This window comes from Asparagus officinalis, unplaced genomic scaffold (assembly GCF_001876935.1).
Source record: "Asparagus officinalis unplaced genomic scaffold, Aspof.V1 AsparagusV1_Un479, whole genome shotgun sequence".
Taxonomy (NCBI): Eukaryota; Viridiplantae; Streptophyta; class Magnoliopsida; order Asparagales; family Asparagaceae; genus Asparagus; species Asparagus officinalis.
The window spans coordinates 69,846-93,184 of record NW_017972744.1 but is presented as its reverse complement, the minus strand read 5'-3'; the positions used below and the strand labels follow the sequence as shown (position 1 = coordinate 93,184).

General features: G+C 34.9%; 1 protein-coding gene and 1 long non-coding RNA gene across 4 annotated transcripts; both read left to right on the top strand.

Annotated features, from left to right (window-relative positions):
- Window positions 1-6,507: 6,507 nt before the first annotated feature.
- LOC109827852 lies at window positions 6,508-8,469 on the top strand. 3 transcript variants are annotated; one of them, XR_002243525.1, is made up of 2 exons: window positions 6,508-7,360; window positions 8,102-8,469. It is a non-coding gene; the product is annotated as an uncharacterized LOC109827852 (long non-coding RNA). The 3 variants fall into 3 exon arrangements; XR_002243524.1 differs by having other exon boundaries at window positions 7,998-8,469; XR_002243523.1 differs by having other exon boundaries at window positions 7,991-8,469.
- Window positions 8,470-15,684: 7,215 nt separating this feature from the next.
- On the top strand, window positions 15,685-16,982 carry LOC109827851 (polygalacturonase inhibitor-like). The gene is made up of 2 exons (XM_020394872.1): window positions 15,685-15,704; window positions 15,802-16,982. Exons 1-2 carry the CDS (start codon window positions 15,689-15,691, stop codon window positions 16,809-16,811), a joined length of 1,026 nt encoding a protein of 341 aa, XP_020250461.1. The 5' UTR covers window positions 15,685-15,688; the 3' UTR covers window positions 16,812-16,982.
- Window positions 16,983-23,339: the final 6,357 nt, after the last annotated feature.

Sequence of the window (23,339 nt, the reverse complement as noted above, 5' to 3'; positions counted from 1 at the left end):
GAGGATCTTGAGCTCTAATTTGTGTGTTTTATGCTCTAGGGAAGGCCAAACGAAAACATGTCATCATCTGTTTTTTGATTGCCTTTATTCTGCAATGGTATGGAATAAGGTAATGGATTGGTTATGTTTCAACTAGAAATCATGTGGGTGGAACCAAATCATTAACTGGTACAGCAAGAGCTTGAGGGGGAAAATTACAAAAAAAAGTTGAAGAGAATGGCATTATCCGTATCAGTGTACATGATATGTCAAGAGAGAAATTTAAGAATCTTCCAACAGAAATCAAGAAGCTCTGATTATCTGTTTAGTATGATAAAGATGCATGTGTATACAAGAATTTTAAATGATAACATACCACACTACATGAAAGAATATGTAGAAAAATTATAAAGTTCGAAGACTGGGTTCTATAACCAGTCTTGAGTGAACAATCTCTTGATGTACTCAATATTTCTAACATTCCTTTATCCTCTGGTTGGCAGCTCAATCAAGACTCTTAACACAAGAGAGACTATGTAGAATGAGGATCTTGAGCTCTAATTTGTGTGTTTTATGCTCTAGGGAAGGCCAAACGGAAACATGTCATCATCTGTTTTTTGATTGCCTTTATTCTGCAAGGGTATGGAATAAGGTAATGGATTGGTTATGTTTCAACTGGAAATCATGTGGGTGGAACCAAATCATTAATTGGTACAGCAGGAGCTTGAGGGGGAAAAATTACAAAAAAAAGTTGAAGAGAATGGCATTATCCGTATCAGTGTACATGATATGTCAAGAGAGAAATTTAAGAATCTTCCAACAGAAATCAAGAAGCTCTGATTATCTGTTTAGTATGATAAAGATGCATGTGTATACAAGAATTTTAAATGATAACATACCACACTACATGAAAGAATATGTAGAAAAATTATAAAGTTCGAAGACTGGGTTCTATAACCAGTCTTGAGTGAACAATCTCTTGATGTACTCAATATTTCTATACTTGGTAATGAATAAAATTTTTTCATTGACCAAAAAAAACATTAATATAATTTGGAGGAGGAAATATAAATTTTAGTTATTTATAATTATTGGCTTAAAACAACTCACAAAACACACTAAAAACATCCATATATATACTACTATAATGACTCTTGGATTTCCAAACAAAATTCATGCATCTAACAATATTCATGCATTAGGCTCCTCGAAGAAGTAAATGAGGTTTTATATTCCTAATAACTTTAATTAAGTTTACTTTCAACATTCTTTGTTAAACATGATCCATCAATCATACCGATCTTGCTTCGCAATACAGTGACCATCATGTTTTAGTGGAAACTGAAGATCTTTGAGTAAGTTTTTCAATCGAAGTGCAAGAATGACACCTAAAGATGCAGCAACATATTCGGCTTCACAAGTTGAAAGAGTGACCATCAGCTGCTTCTTTAAAGACCAACTAAATGTTATATCACTAATAAAGCAAGCTATTGTACTCTTCCGGTCATCAACATCTCCGGCCCAACTGCATTAGGTGTATGCAAGAAACTCAGAGTTGTTAGCACATGAATACAATAAATTAACCAAAATCTAATATACAGTTGATGTACTAGAGAATCTTCATTGCTTCCAATAAATGTGAAGACCTTGGATCATCCATGAATCTACTCACGAGTTCTACAACATAGATAATATTGAGCATCATGCAAGCTAGATAGCGAAGGCTACCAACCAAACTCTTGAAATAAGTTACATCAACTTTGCTTCCACCATCTTTCTTAGACAACTTGACTCCACAATCAATGGGAGCACTTACAGATTATTATCCTTTATAGCAAACTTCTTAAGAATTGGTTTTTCATATCCATCCTGAGAGATAAACATGTCATGTTTGCTTTGCTTCACTTTAATGCTAAGTGATAGGCGGTTAAATAATAACCAAAGTTGTAAGTGAACAACTATCAAATTATAGTATAGAAAAATATCGATCCTACGAGGAAGGTGTTGTAGGAGATAATCAAAATTAGTTCTTAAGTTCTTTGTGTGACAATTAGGAGTGATAGGAGTAGCTGCGGAGAGATATGAGGAGTGGTTGTGACTATATGCAAATAAAACAAAAATAGATTAAGAGGGGAGAAAGAAAGATGAAGAAATAGAGGGAAATAAAATCAAGAAACAAATAAAGAAAATCAAGAATAACGAGAAAAGTCAAGAAAGTAAAAGATGGAGGATTCAATTAGAGATATGAGGAATCTAGAATTGGATCTGCTAGTCAATTTCACTTAGAAATTATGAACCATTCTCTTTTTTTATCACATTTTACTCAATATTTATTAAGCATAGACTATCAAACTACTTAAGAAAAGCATAAGCTATCAAGTTATCATCCAAGTAAAATTAACATATGAAAAGAATATTAACTAGATTTTAGTTCTAGAATTCATAAGCACAACCTATCAAACCACTAAAGATAAGCATAGATTATCAAATTAGTCCTCTATTTGATTACTTTAAACATGATCATTTTAGGCAGAAGAGAATGGTTTACAAATTATAAAAAAAAATTAAACTAGTTTCATATAATTCTAGAATTCCTATAAGAATTAGCTCCACATCTTACAAAATAAAAAACAATAAAATAAAATCTAGACTAGAGAGAATAAAAGAAAGAGAAAGAAAATAAGGACTAACTACAAAGAGGAAAATAAAAACAAAGATTAAAGATCTAAACTATGAACAAAAAGAAAAGAACATAAAAGAAAATCTAAACTATGCAGGAATATAAATCTATACTACAAAATAAAAAGGCAAAAAAATAATGCAAAAATAAAGACATAAAATTAAATCTACTGTACAATACATCAAAATAAATCTAAAACAAGAGAGTTCTATCCCCTTAAATATCTAAAACAAGAAAAAGAGTATTACAAGAAAATAAAAGATAAAAGAAAAAATTTACATTGCAAGAAGGTTCTAGTCTCTTGAAAACAAACCTTCATTTTTATCTTCATCTTCATCTTCATCTTCATCTCATCTTCATCATCAAATAAAGAGAAGAAAAGAAAAATATGAAGAGGTAAAATTTTTTGTTTTATTAATTGCAGCAAAGTTATAATTTTTAAAAGGTCTTCTCAATTAATTAAGAGTAATCATCCTCTTCAAATAGAATTTTTATAAAATTTTTCACACTCAAACCCCTCACCTTCTATCGCTATTTATAGCCTATAGTAAACAACAAGAACCATTGGATTTTACTTGGGCTCCAAGGATTAAATCTTAGCCATAAAATAAGTTTGTTACTAACCAATTGGTCGGTCTATTAATTGACCAATCAATTGACCAACCGATTGACCAATCAGTTAACCAACTAATTAAAATTTCATAATTTAAAAAATACATATAGCACTGTCTCATCGAGATAGGTGATTTTCATATATTATGTATTAAATTTCGCCTTCCGGATTGGGAGATATCGTCATTTCTTTGTGGCTAATCATCTTAAGCATGATTTCAGCTTGATTTTCTTTTTTATGGATCCTTACTTCTCCGGCTTCTGTAGATCACTTGGCTTGATCCCGGGCTTCAATAAGAGATTAAAAAAATAAGAAAATTTGAGTTCTCTTTCAGCTCTTATTCCTTAAGTCTTCATTAACCTGTAAATTAAGATAAAACATGTTATTAATGATATATTTATTTAAATAAGATAGATAATGAGGGTATATAAATATAATAAAAATTTGTTTATCGCTAAGATAGTACAACAAGAGTTCGATGACTGTCATCTCAAATTCATAATCGTTGAGATTCTGAACTCCTCAAGCATGTGTGAATTATTCGCTATAAAGATTAAATCATCCACACACAAGTATAGAATAAGAATATCTCCATTTTTGTTCATCTTAGTGTGCAAGGCATGCTCATAAGGACATTTAGTAAAATTATTAGCTGATAAATATTCATCAATTTTGCTATTCCAAACTTACAATGCTTGTTCGAGGCCATAAAAAGTTTTCTTCGGCTTCAACACCTTTGATTCTTCTCCTTACTCAATGTAGCCAAGAGATTGTTTAATATAAACCTCTTCTTTATGAACAACATTCAGAAATACTGACTTCACATCTAGTTGATAGATCAACCATTTGTTTTGAGCTACTAAGGCAATAATCAGTCTTATAGTTTCATGACGAGAAATGGGAGAGAATACCTTGTCATAATCAACTCCAGCCTTCTGCTTGTAGTCTTTCGTAGCTAATCTCACCCTTTGCCTTTCGACTTCTCCTTTCAAAGTCCTTTTCTCTTTGAACACCCATTTGACTTGTAGTCTTGCGCAACTAATTAATCTCGCCATTTGCCTTTTAACTTCTCCTTTCAAACAAGGTAAGTTTCAAATTATCCCGACTTGTATTGTGCCACTGTATTCTTTTCTAGAGGTTCATAACTAATCTCGCCTTGATTTCTTTATCCATATTTGATCTCCATCTTTGTCTAAAACTGCTTTTTTAAAGTCTAGAGGCTCACAACTAATGAATAAACAAAATAATGTTAAATCATCTTGATTTTCGGTCACCTAACACAACTTGCTCAAACTCCTAAACTTTCAAGGTTGTGGGCTTGATGATGATGATATTGATGATAATGGAGAAGTCGATGATTGAAGTGTGGTCAGCGATGGTGGAGTGGATGTCAATAGAGCATGTCTACAGCATCTTTCTTGATCTCTCTCGATCTCTGCCTCTTCATTAATGAAAGTGATTGGCCAGCTACAGATCTCTCCCTTGCCCTAGTCCTATGATTTCTCCTCATGAAATTGCACATCTCAGCTCACAAGAAACTTCTTTCCACGTGGATCATACATCTTGTAGCCTTTGGTTCTTGAATCAAACCCGATGAAAACACATGGGATACTCCTCCTGATGAAAACACATGTGATACTCCTCTCGTTGAGTTTCTCCTTTTCTATTCTAGAATATGAACATAATCGATATTGTCGAATACCTTAAAGCTGCTCACATTAGGTTTATAACTCACTTTAGGTTTATAACCACTCTAGGCTTCTTGTAGAGTGATATTATGAAGAATTTGAGTTGGACATTAGACATTTGAGTTTCTCCTATATTTTTATACTCACTCATGCATATTGATAGGGGGAGCTTTCGCTCTCTTCATTCTTTTGTTTTCACCTTTTTAATGTTGTCAAAGATGGAGAAATATTGTGAGTATATTCTTTTTATTTATATGCATGATAATCACAATATTGTATATTCATTTCCTTTCATGCATATATCCTTTTTGTATATTATTTGTCATCATCAAAAAGGGAGAGATTGTTGACCTTCTTATTTTGATGATGTTTAACAAACAATTTACTTCTAATGTTGTTTGTCTAATATTTGTATAATTCTATTTATTGTAGACAAACAACATGTTAGAGGTTAGATGGATTGCGCTTCAACGATCAAATCTAATGGAGGTTGGCGGAATTATGGAGTGAAGCCTATGCAATTCAAATTGAAGATCCAAGTTCTAGCTTCATCCGCAAGTGTACCAATTTGAACTACATCGAAGATCAATCAAGATTGGGTATATTTAGTTTAGGTTTTATATTATGTGTGTTAGTACTTTAAGCTCAATCATATGTACACACACATTTTTGGTTTTTATATATATAGTTATATATATACACAAGTTTTGGTTTATGGACTTAAAAATCATTGTATGCATATTTCATTAAGTCTATAAAATCATTTTATAGGGTTTCAAAACATTGTTTATGTCAAAATATCAAATTTTATGTATATCACATTTTTATGTTTTGGACACACTTGCAAAATACATGAGTTTTCACAAATGGGAAATTTAATTTGAGAAATTCTTTTTCTAACATGTTCAATTTCATGTTTATAAACGTTTTCCAAAGTTTTATCAATTTTAGAATTAATTTGTTATGTTTATTTGAATTTACAAAATTAAGTTTTTAATAAGCTCATGTTCGTGCACATGTTCGTGCATGTTTTTGCAAAACAGATGCGTTTTCACAATTGGAAAATGAGATTTGAAAAATTTCTTGTTTACATGTTTATCATCATATATACAAACATTTCCCCAAGTTTTACTAATTTTGGAGTTGTTTTGTTATTTTCAATTGAATTTACATAAACGTGTTTTCAGCAGTTTTTTTTCAGAAACTGTATATCTATATTCAAATAATTATTTCTCTCAACTGGGATGTTATATTTCATAAATTCTTTCTCTAACATGTTCATCTATATGTCTAGAACCTTCGCTCAAAATTTCATGATTTTTGGAGTTGATTTACTATTTTTAATTGATTTTAAAAAGTTAGATACGTAAAACTTCAGCATCTGTCAAAATCTGGAAAAGTGCGGTCGACAGCCACGGTCGATCATGCTATAGTGTGATCGACCACCACGGTCAACTGTTAGTAGTGCAGAGAGCATTTTTGTAGTTTTACTTCTCATGGTCGACCGTCACAGTCGACCTCCGAAGTTACCGTTGCACAGTAATGGGTGAAATCTCTCCCTTCAGTACGTTACATAAGTTCCATTTCCTTTGCACCAATACTGTTTTGAAATTTTAAGGTGCTAAAGTATGCAGATGCAGCAGTGTGAAAGATGAACACCTTAATCCTCTCCTATTTGTCATGGGAAGAAAAAACAAGATTATTCCTTAATCATGAGGCATTATGCAGCGACAGCCTCGAAACTACTTACATGGTGTCAATAGTTTCTTCATGTTCACGCTTTTTAATTAATTTAAAACTATTATTATAATTATCTTCTTGCAAGTAACACGTTTGATTTGCTGACTTGCAATCACTAATTAGTAACAATGATAACTGGGTTTTTCAATTCTAAATTATTTTATTTTATTTTTACATACTTAGTGTCGTAAAATTCGTCTAGGATGATGTCATGAGTTGCTGCTCAAATGTTGATATGAGTTATTAATTGTGTTTGCTGAGATGTGTCAGTGCCACAAACAAGGGATTGTGTGCTAGATTATATTGAATTTGAATTTCTGAGTTTGCTGAAGGATGCTTAATTTACTTCATGAACATCCCTGTCAGTATCAAGTAAGAAACGTCTAACCTTATTATAATATTACCTATAATTCTCTAGCAGATGACATATCCTAACTTATTCAAGGTTTCATGTTTAGTATCTAAGAAACTTTCATTTTGTTAATGCAGAAACAACTGAAAGATTAGAAGCAACAGGTTCTGGCTCTTATCAAGCTGTTCCTTTTTCTTATGGAAACAATGGCGGTTTAGCTGATCCCAACAGCTATGGACAAGATCATTCCTCTTATGGAAACAATGGCGGTTCACACATATGCTCCATTGCATTTCATGTTTGTAATGGTAATGGTTGAGTATTTCACACTTTTTCTTTTTTCAAGTTGCAATTCTATCATAACCACTATGTGCGGGGTTCAATTGAAGTAATTCTTCCCTCTCTCTATCTCAATATATATATTGTTCTATGTTTTGTTTTCTTTTGATTGCTTTTCAGCACAATTTATTCTTTCCATTGATAAAAAAGTGAAAAATCTTTATGAGCACCCAAAATCCACTTAGATTATAACATAGTGCAAGCATTAATGAGCTGCCTTTAATCTAATGAACTGCACAAATTTAGATATGATAAGATAATTTTATTTCGTTGGTGTTTGTATTTCATTTTTTTACTATAGTCTAACTTCAGTTAATTGGCAATGCATTGCCCTGATGATCGAAAGCAAAGGAATTATGTAAAAATAAAAATGATGATTAAAATATGAACGTTGTTAGAACATTACGTATGTTGCAATTAATGTGTCTTGGAGAATTGTTACCCAGCTACTTATTATTTATATTTCATATTGTTATGATGCGTCCTATTCATCCTTCACAATAAAATGTTTTGGCCTACTTATAGTTTTAACTACTTTTATATTATGTTCACTAGATAATATTGTCTGAACTCTTTCCTAATTAGCTTATCTTTTCTAGAGAGCAGTACACATCATTCCGACAATGGCGCATGCATGTATATTTTCAATACATTATTGGTTCATTGCTTCCTTCGTATTTCAAATCAATCTATTTACTTTACTTCCTCAGATTCTGAGATCAGAGAGCATTGAAAATATACATGCTCCATATAAGGCTGATGCACAGATAGCATATTTATCATCTCTTAGTGCTGATCAAGAAGGCATTGAAGCTTTAATAACATAGGACAGCGACCTTATTGCATATGGTTGTCAAAATGAGAGAAATTTGTTCTCATTCTAACACAATAGATGATAGATCCATTGCCATTGTTGTACCTATTGAAATTTGATTTGATTTACGGCTGTTGCAGGTTATATTTAAGATGGACAGATATGGAAATACTGAAGAGTTTTTTATGGATAAGGTTTTAAACAATGTTGGTGATGGATTATCTTTCAAGCATTTTGATAAAGAATTGTTCAAAGGTGATGCTGCTTATATAACACACTCAACATAATATATACTGAAGCTTCGTTTAGAACATTTACGCGTTTGTTTACTTTCTTTTATATTTATGTGCAACGTTAACCAACTACGGGGAATGCGTTTTTATTTCTTATTAATCTTTCTGTAACTGACTAAAGTTATAGAAATAATGAACATTATACAATAAATTGTATATTATTCTTTGTCAAAAGTCTAAAGAATTTTTATTGCAATTTTTATTTCAACATAATCTTTTCAAAAAAGTTATGACTTTTCTCTACACAAATTCGTGCATCGCACGGGTCCAAAATTTTAAATATGTTTTCTCATTTTAATGGTGTTGTCATAAATAATATAAATATTGCTTCATTGAAAAAATTTTGTGAGTCTAATATAGCTTGGTCACGACACTACAAGATCCCTAAGAAGTTTTCCTGTAATTATACTAGCACGACCCGGTGCTTCCATTAGTGTAAGTAGACATTCAAAGTCTACTTCATCTTTTATATTTGCATCTTCACTAGAGATCTTATATTCCTTATTTTGCTCACATATAAAAGCATATTTTAGCTTATTCACTTGAAGCCAAATGAATGGAGTTGTGTAAAAATCGAGAGAGCAATTGATTGTAATGGGCTGATTGTTGTGCGCAGCGGAAATTTCGGCAGAGTTTCTGGTGCACAATAAGAGAGAAAGATCGATATAAGAATTCCCGTCTCACCAAGGAGACAAGAATCTGAAGCGGATATCTCAACCAAGTGAGATATCGGCTTTTCCTCTCATCAGTTCTAGGACTGACCTGTCGAGGGATCCTAAAACTATTACAATGGCCACAAACTCAAACAACCAATTTTTACGTGGTTCGGCAAACTGCCTACGTCCACGGGGCAAGAAGGGGGAGATCTACTATTAGAGGGAAAGAATACAACTAGGGTTTACAACTCTCACAATTTAAACCCTCAATTAACTCTCAAATCTCTAACAAAAGGGATACCCAAAAGAAAACCTCTCAAAAGCCGTACAAAAGACTTTTTCTCTTAAAGCCTCCTCTGCCTCCGCACTGTATTGCTCCAAAAGAGAACTCAGCCGCTGCTTTTCCCCAAGCCCCTGCTTCCGTACCTTGCACGCGCCTCCAAGCCTTCGGTTTGCACGCCGCTTTTTCCCTGGCCTTCGCACACGTCCTTGCTGCTCCCTGCAATTTTCTTTTGCTGCCGCCAAAAGAACCCTTCCACTTGCACGAAAACCTAGGGGGGAAACTAGGGGACTATTTATAGGGAGTTATGTACCGGGTGGGCCTTGAGTTTGTCCGCTGAACAAAACCAAAAAGCTATCCCCTTTTATCTCTTCACACGGAAGAGAATGCTGGCCTATCACTACACGTGAAGGTGGACCCCACACGGTTTCACAATTCTCCACCTCGGTGAAGTTTTCCCAAAACTGAGCCGACACCGACCAAACCAAATATCTTACTTGTTGTATCCACAAATGGCCTCCAAAGGCCTCAATTCACTAGAAGAGTTCGCAACCCTTCTCCAATATCATCAACTCTACGGCTGATAGCGCCTCCAATGGCCTCAAACACCTCCACCTGAGGTGAACCAATGGTCATATCCAAACTGCATCTATCAGCTGCACTCGAGTCAAAACCCAACTCATCATCTGCATCCGAATCCAAATGATCTCCAAGCCGTGTCACATCAGCTGGAATCCCAAATAATGCAGTATGATCTGGAGTAATCTTTACCCAATGTGGAGTAGCATCACTCTCCACCCGCTGCGATACCTCTAAGGTCTGTCCAAAACTCTCCACCTGCTGAGAGTCAATTGGCTTCCTCATCGAAGCCTCAACCAAAGTGACACTACCAGACCTATCTTCCAATGGAGTTTTACCTCCAATCACAGCAGTTGACAACTCTTTAATAGGATGACCCAAATATGTCGAAGCCTCTGTCCAGAAACTCTTCTGCAGACCATTGCTTGGCAACAAACACCGATCCTCCTCCAGCAAGGTACGGTTCTCCAAATTTGCCACCCTATCAAGTTGCCCCAAGATTTCCCTTCCAACGAAGTGTCTCGCAATGCCGTGAGCTCGGCTCCAATACAGAAATAGGTCCATCTTGTACCTCCCACCAGAATGGAGTACCTTCACCTTTCTGTCTATTACACACTTCTTCAATCTATTAGAGACTACTAGGACTTTCTCCATCGGGGATTTGGTTGCAACCCAAACACGCCTAGAACAGCCACCAACAAAGGAAACCAAACGCCTATTACCTCCCAATGATGCCCCCTTGGAAGGCCCCCAAACATCCACGTGAACTCCTCCAGAACGACCCTTAGCACGGTGAATAGAGGTGCCACACTTCACCTCGGTCTTCTTGCTCACATCAACATGTTCACTGGACTTCAAACTGCAGGTCTTTGCACCCTCTTTCAATCTATGCGAGGAATCAATACTGGAATGGCCAAGCCCCAAATGCCGCAGTCTAGTCGAATCAACAGAAGTCGTCAGCTCTCCACCTGCCACTATACCTCCAGTCAAGTAATACAGGTTATTTCTCCTGACGCCCTTCATCAAAATACGAGAGTCTCTCGCAATCTCGAGAACCATGTCCTCAACACGAACCTTCAGACCCTCTCCAACCAAAGCTCCAATCGAGATCAAGTTCTTCCTCAAAGAAGGAACATATCTCACATCGTTTAACTCTCTAACAGTCCCGTCAAACATCTTTATGCGAATTCTTCCTATCCCAAGGATCTGGCATGCACGGTTATCAGCCATGTACACCACACCACTATCCACCAGCTTCTCAAAACTGGAGAACCATTCCCTTCTAGGGCACACATGATAGGTCGCACCACTATCCAACATCCATTCAGATTCCTCCGAATAGCTATCTGTAGGACTAATAGAAAGTGAATAAATAGAAGAGTCAGAATTATTACCATCCGATACGATGTTTGCTTCTGATGATGGCTGCTTCCCTTTTCCCTTCTGCTTATTCTTTATCCATTCGTCGAGCTTTGGGCAGTCTTTCTTCCAATGACCAGTCTCCTTACACCAAGCACACTGATCTTTTCCAATTCTAGACTGTGACTTCCAATTCTTTCGGTTTGGACTCTTCCCTCTTGCGACCAACGCCTCCGCTACCGGCTCAACCGAAGCCTCCTTATCCTTCTTTCGAAGCTGATAATTCACAAGTGCAGCGGTGACCTCACTATACGAAAGTGATGCCTTCCCATTAATCAGAGTAAGAACGAAGGTCTCATATTCCTCGTCGGGCAAGGAACTCAACAACAGCAACGCCTTGTCCTCATCTTCAATCTTGACATCCACATTCGCCAAATCCGCAAGAAGCTTTGTGTAGTGGTTCATGTGATCTCTAATGGAGGTTCCCTTCTTCAACTGGAAACGATAAAGTCTCCTCTTCAAATGCAAGCGATTTTCCACACTCTTGGTCAAATACTTGCTTTCGAGAATCTCCCAAATCTTCTTCGCAGAAGTCTCATTCATCACATCATATTTTAGATCTTGAGTCAAACAAGATCTAATCACACCACACGCCGTTCGATTCATCTTCTTCCAAACCTTTTCTTCAACGTCATCTGGCTTGCCATCTAACTCCAAGGTATCCTCCAAATTCTGCGCGTTCAGCGCATCCAAAACCTCGCATCTCCATAATCCAAAGTTGTTTGTGCCATTAAATTTCTCCACATCTATCTTCATAGAGTGGATATTCAAACTCTGAATAGTCTTCACGCCAGAAGAACCACCCTCGACTCCCGAAGCACCTTCTTTCCCCGACATCTTACGCATCAACGAACAAAGAATAGATCCAAAGCTGAAAGATAGAGTCTTTACCGAAAGATCCCACCTTTATCACCAACGAAGTCCTAAACGGGCCTCCAAATTGATCTACTCCTCCAAACCCTAGATCTGGAATCTGGGCTCTGATACCACTTGTTGTGCGCAGCGGAAATTTCGGCAGAGTTTCTGGTGCACAATAAGAGAGAAAGATCGATATAAGAATTCCCGTCTCACCAAGGAGACAAGAATCTGAAGCGGATATCTCAACCAAGTGAGATATCGGCTCTTCCTCTCATCAGTTCTAGGACTGACCTGTCGAGGGATCCTAAAACTATTACAATGGCCACAAACTCAAACAACCAATTTTTACGTGGTTCGGCAAACTGCCTACGTCCACGGGGCAAGAAGGGGGAGATCTACTATTAGAGGGAAAGAATACAACTAGGGTTTACAACTCTCACAATTTAAACCCTCAATTAACTCTCAAATCTCTAACAAAAGGGATACCCAAAAGAAAACCTCTCAAAAGCCGTACAAAAGACTTTTTCTCTTAAAGCCTCCTCTGCCTCCGCACTGTATTGCTCCAAAAGAGAACTCAGCCGCTGCTTTTCCCCAAGCCCCTGCTTCCGTACCTTGCACGCGCCTCCAAGCCTTCGGTTTGCACGCCGCTTTTTCCCTGGCCTTCGCACACGTCCTTGCTGCTCCCTGCAATTTTCTTTTGCTGCCGCCAAAAGAACCCTTCCACTTGCACGAAAACCTAGGGGGGAAACTAGGGGACTATTTATAGGGAGCTATGTACCGGGTGGGCCTTGAGTTTGTCCGCTGAACAAAACCAAAAAGCTATCCCCTTTTATCTCTTCACACGGAAGAGAATGCTGGCCTATCACTACACGTGAAGGTGGACCCCACACGGTTTCACACTGATAAGTTATTGAATGCTTTTGTATTTTATTTCTTTGTCATTTTATGAGGTACTTTTTAAAGTTATTTGTTTATTTAATTATGAATATCAATAAATGATGATTTGAGTTTGTGTTTTTATTGTTGTTTGCAAGATAAATATTCGGAGTTTTGAACGTTGTTAATGGCTTGAACACTTTGATGCACAAGACTTAAATCTGATGGGTGAAGAAATGCAACTTTCAGAGACAACTTAGATTTGAACCCGATACATTACATTACATATTTTCTTCTTTTATATAACTACATATCTATTCATTTTATGTACCAATCTGCATATATAGATGAGATTGAGCAAAATATTAGTAATATTTTGTCCTTCTAAATCATTAGGATTCGACAGGTCAAGAATATTTCATTAATGAAGCTGATTTTTTAAAAAAAATCTTAGATGATCTTAATAATGTAAGTCAATACATTAGTATTATTTTTCTTTTTCATTTCTCATGTTTGTATTTATTTTTATTGATTTTTTTGGTGAATGAAAGGAAATTATAGATGTTATACCAAAAGCATTATATGTACAACCTCCATCCAATTATAACTATGATCAAAACTAATACTTATAGTAACACCTCAACACCTCTCTCCATAATCAAGGGGACTGTTAGACCCTAGAGGGGGGTGATTAGGGTCTTATGCTAATCTAATCCCGATTAAAAGCCAATTAAAATTATGTTGATTAATTTGTTCTTGCAAGAATGATATAAGATAGATATGAGCAAGAGAGATATGAATAAGCACAAATAAAAAGTACGCTAAGCAAAACACAAACAAACGATATGTTTACGAGGTTCGGTCACCACGACCTACGTCCCCGCTCCTCACCTCGAGGAGATCTCCACTATCACAATCCGGTTTGGAAGCCAGAATTTCTACACACTTGGTTTACAAGCTTACCGAAAAACTCTCACACAACAAACGTTATGCAATCACACTTTACACACTAAGTGTAGGAACCTAGCCCGTGTCCTCCTCCTCAAGTGCTTGGATGCAACCTCTCTCTAGGTTCGTCAACCGACGCCACTCCTATTGGATTTGACCCCGTCTCACGCCTCACACTTCTCTCGGTGTACAAGTGTATTACAAGTGATTCTCACAATAAAAGGTAAATATAATGATTTGTTCTCAATAACAAGTGAGAACACAATGAAGCTCACACTCACTAAATCACACACCAATACCCACAATATAGTATGAAGATATTAAGCTCAATATGTGTGTGTGATAACAGTGAATGAAAATAATACAACTCAATAAATATAGTAAATAAATAAAAATGAAATAGTAAAGCTATATAAGGAAGAGTTTTAGAAAACTTCTCAATAAACAAGAAGAGTAAAAACTCTTGGTTTTCTTAGTTACTGAAATAGAAGAGCAATGGGGTATTTATACCCACTCAAGAACTCAGCAAAAACCAACTTGAAATGACCAAAAAACCCCCAGAGAATTAAATCAGAAACTAGCCGTTGGAATACAATCATGAGTTCGGCGGTCGACCGTGGCGGTCGACCGCGAAGCACAAAAAGTCTGAGTTTGGAAATTAAAAGCTGGCGGTCGACCGCAGCGGTCGACCGCGAAAGTCTCTGGATGATTTCACGGTCGACCGTCACGGTCGACCGCGAGCACATAAAAACCATAGTATGAAAGTTTGCTTCTGACTGTCAACCGTGATGGTCGACCGCAAACTGATACTTGGCATATGACAGGTTTTTGGGCTGATTTTGAAAATACTTTAAAAATATCAAACCAATTCCAAAAATAGTAAAACTTTTTGAAAAGTTTCTAAATGATAAAATGAATATGTTAGAAAAAGAATTTTTGGAAAAATAATCTTCGTTTGCAAAAACACACTGTTTTTTAAAAGTGTTCGTAAAACCTGTATTTTATGAACATGAAAATTTTGATATGACTTATAAACACGTATATATATATATCATGCATACATTGTATATATATAATAAAGTATGAATGAGCTGTAAACATGAAATAAAAGTTATTGTAACAACGTTTGATGAAAAATCATTTATATGATAGAAAACGTCAAATCCGTGTTAAGTGTACATATATTGAGCTTAAATATAAACATACAATATATGTAAGTAAACTACTCTTATACCTAGGTAAATCCACATATATGAACTTGAATCTTTAACGCTTGATTGTCGTGTGTTGAAATACCTGTAAAGAGAAACATAAAAACAAAACTAGAGAATATATTAGCGATAAATTGTTTGACAAATCATCATCAAAACTATAGGGCCAACAATCTCCCCCTTTTTGATGATGGCAAACAATTTATTTATTGATATGAAATATATATTGATAAACCACATATAACATATAGACCATATATATCATGAATCAAAACTAGACTGATGATGCAGTACAATAAGAAGATGCAGTTAGAAGGAAGGATCGTCGCATGTGCCTTTATATTGACTATGATCTAGCACGCAATGTCACACCTTTGCGGTAAGACGCGTCCATCATTTTGATTCATGAATCATTCCCATATCTATTTAAAAATGTTAGCGCTCAAATACCACCATCCATCCATACAATCCTGCAGAAATGTCTATTTTCAAATCCTTCTCCGTTCTCTCACTTTCTCTGGCCTCCCTCATACTGTTGTCCTCGTCTCCCCAACCCGCATCATCAGAATGCAAGGAGCAGGACAAGCTTACCCTCCTACAAATCAAGAGCTCCTTCGGGAACCCTTCGAGCATGGCCGATTGGAGCAACAACACCGACTGCTGCGCTTGGAACGGCGTCAACTGCGGCGCTTCATCCGAAGAGATCATATACTTGTGGATCACCAACTCAAATACCTCCAACCGAATCCCACCAGAAGTTGGCGACCTCCCAGACCTAAGAAGGCTCATCATCTCAAACCACCCGAATCTTGCAGGTCCAATTCCGGAGTCTATTACAAAGTTGCAAAACCTCCAACAACTCATAGTCAGAGGAACCTCAATTTCGGGCGACATCCCACGTTTCCTTTGCGATATGAGGAACCTTAACTCCCTTGATCTATCAGCAAATGACTTCTCCGGGCCGATCCCAGCTTGTTTTGGAAGCAATCTCTATATTATTGACTTCAGCTATAACCAACTCTCAGGGCACATCCCGTGCACATTATTCAAGGGATATGGTGGCAATGAAACTATCCTTAATCTGCGCCGCAATCACCTAACTGGCAGGATTCCACTGTCATTCAGTGCGCTCAACTTTTATAAATTTGATTTGTCAGAAAACAACTTCATCGGAGATGCTTCTCATGTTTTCGGAAGGTCGAAATTCACCGAAGAGATTCACTTGGCGAACAACGGGTTCAGCTTCGATTTGTCCTCAGTGACTTATCCGCTTTATCTGTCGTGGCTCGACATTAGCCATAATCGAATAAGGGGAAGTATAGATGAGCAGATCACAGAGCTACAAGGATTAGGGATTCTTGATATGAGCTACAATAGGCTCTGTGGACCTATACCGAGTGGGGGTATGATGAGGCCATATGATCAGTCTAGTTTTGTTCATAACAAATGTCTCTGTGGAACTCCGCTTCCACCCTGCGCCAATTAATTGGAATCAACCCCAATTCGATCTTCGGCATGTTTAAGCTAATTAATAATGATGATCATGCTCTGTAATTTACGGTTGTGCTAGAATTATCCACTTATGCCGTGAACAGACTTTAGTAGTATGAATAAAAAACCTTCATTCTCCTTAAATGAATTGAAGTATGTTTTTCCATCCCTGTACAAACAGGAGACCTTGATCTCTCCACTATTCTAAATGTTGGTTATTATTATCAGATACACCCAAATAAGTGGATGGATAATATCTTATCCTGAAGATAAGATATTCATGATCCTAATAAATGTAGGATTCTATCTCTAGCCCTTCATATACAGATATAGGATTTTCATGATGGGTGAATGAGAGAATTGACCATAAACATTCACATCGCCGTCATCTCCTTCTCCGTTCGAATACGTGCTTTATGCTGCAGTTACGGGGGATATGCGGGGGCTTCTCCTTGGTTGCACTGTGCTGTTTCTCTTCTTTCTATGTCATAATTTTTTATTCATTTTCTCTTCTTCCTATGTCATGATTTTTTTTTCTTTTCTTCCTTTCAAAAAAAAAAAATCATAAAAATATTGTCACTTGCCAAATTAATAAGAATTAATCAATAGTTGATCTATTTGATAAATTTTAAATTTTCTAATCCCTAGTTAGTTTTGTACTCATGTTCACCTTTTATGATAACCCTAAATAAATTTCTTAAGAAATGATTCTCAAAATAGTATATTTCACTTAAGTCTTAACTTAGACTTTTAATTAAAGTAATAATTTTTTTTGCATGCTTAACTTAGAATAGAAAATAATTTTTTAAGATGTCTTAATCTAAGTATTTTTTTAGATATATATACATATACACATATATATTTTAAAAAACTAACTTTGCAAAAGAAGAGTGTGAAAAATGGGCACAAAAAAAAACTCTTGAATTCAAGGTGATTTCATCTTATAAAGCCTAAGTTGATAGAGTAATTAAGCCCAAGGAGTATTTCCATACTTAATGACCTAAGCCCAATTATGTTAGGATTCATCAGCCCAAAACTTATTAAATAGTCACTTAGAAAGCACGATAAAGTAGAAAAAAATCACCAAGAAATAAAGAGTGATGTTTATATATTCATAGTTATATTTATATATATGCTCTTAAAAAATTATTTTAATTAAGAGACTTAAAAATTGTTTAAAAGAAAGAGTTAGCATGTTCTTTTCAAAACTTTTAAATTAAAATTTTAAGTTAGACTTGGTTTTGTATAGCTATAATGAAAAGATTTTCTAGGATATTTACCTTAGAATTACATATAAAAAATTTTCTTGAGTAATAATTAGCTTCAATTAGAATGTCTAAATATATCAAATAAATTAATTATTTACTAACTTTTTTAAATTGACAAGTTGACCGAATTTTATGGGTATATTCATTGCAAAGCCTCACAAGATTACAACTTGTTGTTAGCCTTCTTGTTTTGATGATGTTTAACAAACAATTTACTTCTAATGTTGTTTGTCTAGTGTTTGTGTCTTCATATTTATTCTAGGCAAACAACGAGTTGGAGGATGGATGGAATTACGTCATAACGATCATATCAAAATGGAGGTTGGCGGATATAGTGGTTGAAGCAATGCAATTCAAGTTCAAGATCCAAGTTCAAGCTTCATTCGTAAGATTACCAAGTCAAGCTATTGAAGATCAAGATAAAGCTTGGGTAATTTAGTTTATGTTTTATATTATGTGTGTTAGTACCTTAGGCTCAATCATATATACACACACATTTTAGTTTTGGTTTCTATGTATATATATAGTTATATATATACATACATGATTTTATAGTTTTCATGTTTATAAATATAAAATTATATTTTTTGTATTTATTATTGTGTTTTGTATTAGCTACATAGATATGAAACAACAAACAAATTTATTTACATTTTTATTTGTTTCATATTCTACTATGTTTCAGAATATATTACATAGAATATGTAATTTTGTGAAAATATTATATTCTCAGATTTTGGACTTAACAATAATCATATACATCTTTATTAAGTCCACAAAATTATTTTGTAATGTTTTAAAACATGGTTAAGCTAAAGTGTCAAAACTGATGTGTTTACATTTTCATGTTTTGGACTATTTTGTAAAATGTTGATATTTTTTACTTGGGAGGTCCTTTCTAAAAACCAATTTTTGTAGCATGTGTATTATTATATCTACAATTATTTTCCAAAGTTTTACATTTTTTTAGAATTTATTTGATATTTTTAAATAGAGTTTCAAAATTTGAAAAACAGTTTTTCAAACCTGTTTCATATATCAGTTTGCGGTCGACCGCCTTGAGTCCAGAGACTCAATATGTAATTTGATGGCTCGCGGTCGACCGTGACGGTCGACCGGATGCAGTCCAGAGAGTTTCACGGTCGACCGCCACGGTCGACCGGCTGATGTTCAGAGCCTATATTCTGTTTCTAAGTTGCTCGCGGTCGATCGCCGAACTGTCATTCAGCCTGTAACGGCTAGTTTCCAGAGCAGTTTTTGAGCTGGTTTTTGGGTATTTTCTTAGTTTTTTTGGGTTTGGGATTGCATATAAATACCCCCTTATACCTCAGTTCTTACAGGCATCCAAGAAATATTTTAAACAAGTTTTAAAAGAGTTTAAGTTTGGTTTTAAGTTTGTTTAAGGGTTTGGTTTGTGAAGAATTCCACAAGAGGAAGTGGAGATCAATTCATTGATATTTGAGCTTCAATCCATCTCTCTCTCTTGTCATTTATTGGAGAAGTTTTCTAAACTCTATCTAGCTTTACATTTTGTATTGTTTGATTATCATTCTATTAAGCTAGTTTTTACATTTGAGTTTAGTTGATTTTATTTCACTCATTGTTTACACACACCCACTTGAGCTTATCGTATTTTCATACATAGTATATTTGGATTGGTGAGAGTTGTAATAATTGAGTGCGAGGTTACATTGTGTTCTCATCCATATTAGAAAATAATTATTTATTGTATTGTGCTTATTGTGAGATTTACTTTGTAATACACTTGTACACCAAGATAAGTGTGTGGTGTAAGTCGAGGATCGTCCCAAGAGGAGTGACGTTGGTTGGAGAGGTTGTATCCGAGCACTTGAGGGAGACACGTCTAGGTCCAACACTTGAGAGGGTATAGAGTGGGATTGCAAGAGTGTTGATTGTAAAGTTTTCGTTTAGCTAAAAAACCGAGTGTGAGGTATAAACGTTATTCGGGTGAACGTAGAAAACCCGGTTGTGATAGGGATTTCTCCCCGGGAGTGGGGAGCAGAGATGTAGGATGGAAGGTCCGAATTCCGTGATCATTTGATTGTATTTGAGTGTGCTTTGGCATTTATTCTTTTTTATGCTCATTGCTCATATCGCCATTATCTCAATATTTAGTTTGCCCACTATCTAGTTTCAAATTGTTTACCCTTGTGTTAGTTTCATATCCTTGCATATATATCTCATATTATATCTTTTTACTAGGATATATTCTTTTGTTCATATTGTAAATTCTTGCTCATAATTAGTTGTATATCTATCTTGCAAGAATATATTTCTTAATTAGTTTTAATTGATATAAAATCGGATTAGATTAGCATATGACCCTAATCACTCCCCCTCTAGGGTCTAACAATTGGTATCAGAGCTTGGTGCTCTTTGATTTAATGACTAATCACATTGAGTTAAAGATGCAAGTTATCTTCTTTTTGTGCTAATCTTGATTTGATTGCATTTGTCTTGCTTATTTATCATGGACATAAATTGTGCACCTTGTTTAGGTTATGCCATTAATGTTGCTCCTCGTTTAGATAATTTCTTCTATGCCCAATGGTGTATTAGATTTAAACTCTTTGTTCAATCTAAACATTTTGATTTATAGGAAATTATAGATGATGATTATATTATGCCACTTTGGTCGACCGATGAGAGCAAAAACGTGAAGAAAACGTTCTGGACCATCGTCGGTCGACCGGAAATTCTGTCGGTCGACCGATTTGAGCTCTCGGTCGACCGGACCGGTCGACAAATGACTCTCTGGAAAAATACTGACGAATGGTCAATTGACCGGTCGACCGTACCGGTCGACCGAAAACTGACATTCAAGAAAAATCGGTTTTAGAGCTGATTTTAAAACCCTGTTTAAAAATATCAAATAAATTCAGAAAAATGTAAAACTTTGAGGAATGATTGTAGACATGATAATACACATGCTACAAAAACTGGTTTTCTAAAAAGACTTCCCAAAAGAGAAATATCATCATTTTACAAAATAGTCCAAAACATGAAAATGTAAACATATGAATCTTGACATTTTAGCTTAACCATGTTTTGAAATATTACAAAATGATTTTGTAGACTTAATAAAAGATGTATATGATTATTGTTAAGTCCATAAACGAAGAAAACAATATTTTCACAAATACAATAGAAAATGAAACCTATGAGTATGTATATGAAAATATATTTGTTTCATATCTAAGTAGATAAACCAAATCACAATAATAAATATGAAACATGTAATTTCATATTTACAAACATGAAAACTAAAACTTGTGTTGTATATATATGTGACTACATATATATACAAGGAAACCAATAAAATGTGTGTGTATAGAATATTGAGCTTAGAGTATATAACACACATAATATAAATCCTAAACTAAATTACCCAAGCTTGATCGTGATCTTCAATGAGCTCAACTTGGTACACGTTGCGGATGAAGCTTGAGCTTGATCTTTAACTTGAATTGCATGTTGCTTCACCGACATTCCGCCAACCTCCTTTGGATATCATCGTTGAAGCTCTATTCCATCCATCCTCCAACAATGTTGTTTGTCTACAATACATAGGAATGCACAAACACTAGACAAACAACATTAGTAGTAAATTGTTTGTTAAACATCATCAAAATAAGAAGGCCTACACTTCCTTTATAAATGACTATATATGTTCTACTTCTAATAAAAATACATATGTGCCTAATAATGAAGATTTGAATCTTGTGAATAAACGTATTTCATCTTTAGATTTAACTTTGAATACATGCATTGATAACCATAAGAAACTTATGGACAAGTGTGCTAAATTTAGTGCTACAAAATCACTTACACACTATGCACACTTGTATAGCAAAATTTACAAATATTCTATTTGTAGCCGAAAAGGCCATCTAACTAAATTTTGCTATGATGCACACAAACATTAGAATACTAATGCTCATTGTGCATCTCATCAAGTTTTTTCATCACATGTACACACACATGCACAAAAAGTACATCATAAGCATGCTCATGTGTATCAATGTGATCATTGTGGTTGTTTTGGTCATTTGGAAAATATTGTTTTGATTTAAAAAAGAAATCTCATTTGCCAAATGTTTCTAGTAGACCACATGTTTTTAAATGTGATGTTTGTGGTAGATTTGGCCATTTGGCGAAGTTTTGTTGTGATTTGAAAAAAATATTCAAACTTGACAAATTTCTCAAGTAAACCACCTTTGTTTAATGATGCTTCTCATTTACGATAAAATTTCAAAGAAAAATCTTCATTTGCAAATGATTCTCGTGCACGCCCACTTGGTCAACACAAATCATTTAAACCTCTTCATTGCACCTATTGCAATCAGAAAGGTCATGTATATAATTTTTCTTTTGACTGTGCTAGTGCACCATATGGGCCCAAGAGGGTTCATAACCCTAGAGTTTTGAGCTTAAATGATAGGGGTCATGTCCCTAAATTTTTTGGTACCAAGAATTCTTGGGTACCAAAACAAATTTGATTTTTTTAAACCAAGAATTTTAGTGTTTTTCTTTTTCCTTTTTTCTTGGTTTTGAAAAACGTGTTCTAAACTTTTTATATGAAAACAACTTTTAATTGATTAAATATTTTGTTTTCATGATTATTAGTTTCAATTTTTGAGAGGTTTGTGTTTATATAACCCCCTTGGGTTTATTGGGTGTTTATTCCCAAATCATGTTTACCGGATGCTAAAATATTTATATGGGTTGATACTAGCTCAAGAGCTAGATATAATTGCCTCTCTTGATTTTTGAAAATCAATGATGATTTGCTTTTATGTTCTTATATGATTTACTTGTGATTTATGATTTCATTGGTTGATTTGTTTTTATTTGAAAACTTTTTACATGATTCTCATGTCTTCTTGTGATTTCATAAATCTATTTTATACATTGTTTTTATGTTTGTACATTTGAGACATTTTTTTATATTGATATATCAATATGTGTCCTCATTACCTTGTAGCATGTGAGTAATATTTAGCATGTATGCATACTCACATGTTTGCCATGATCTTTCTTTGCATATATTTCATAAGGCATTTTGATAGGGGGAGTCTTTCCTTTTCTATTATTGTTTTTATACTCACCCATGCATATTGATAGGGGGAGTTTTTGCTCTCTTCATCCTTTTGTCCCCTTTTTAATGTTGTCAAAGGGGGAGAAATATTGTAAGTATATTCTTTCTTGTTTATATGCATGATAATTCTAATTTA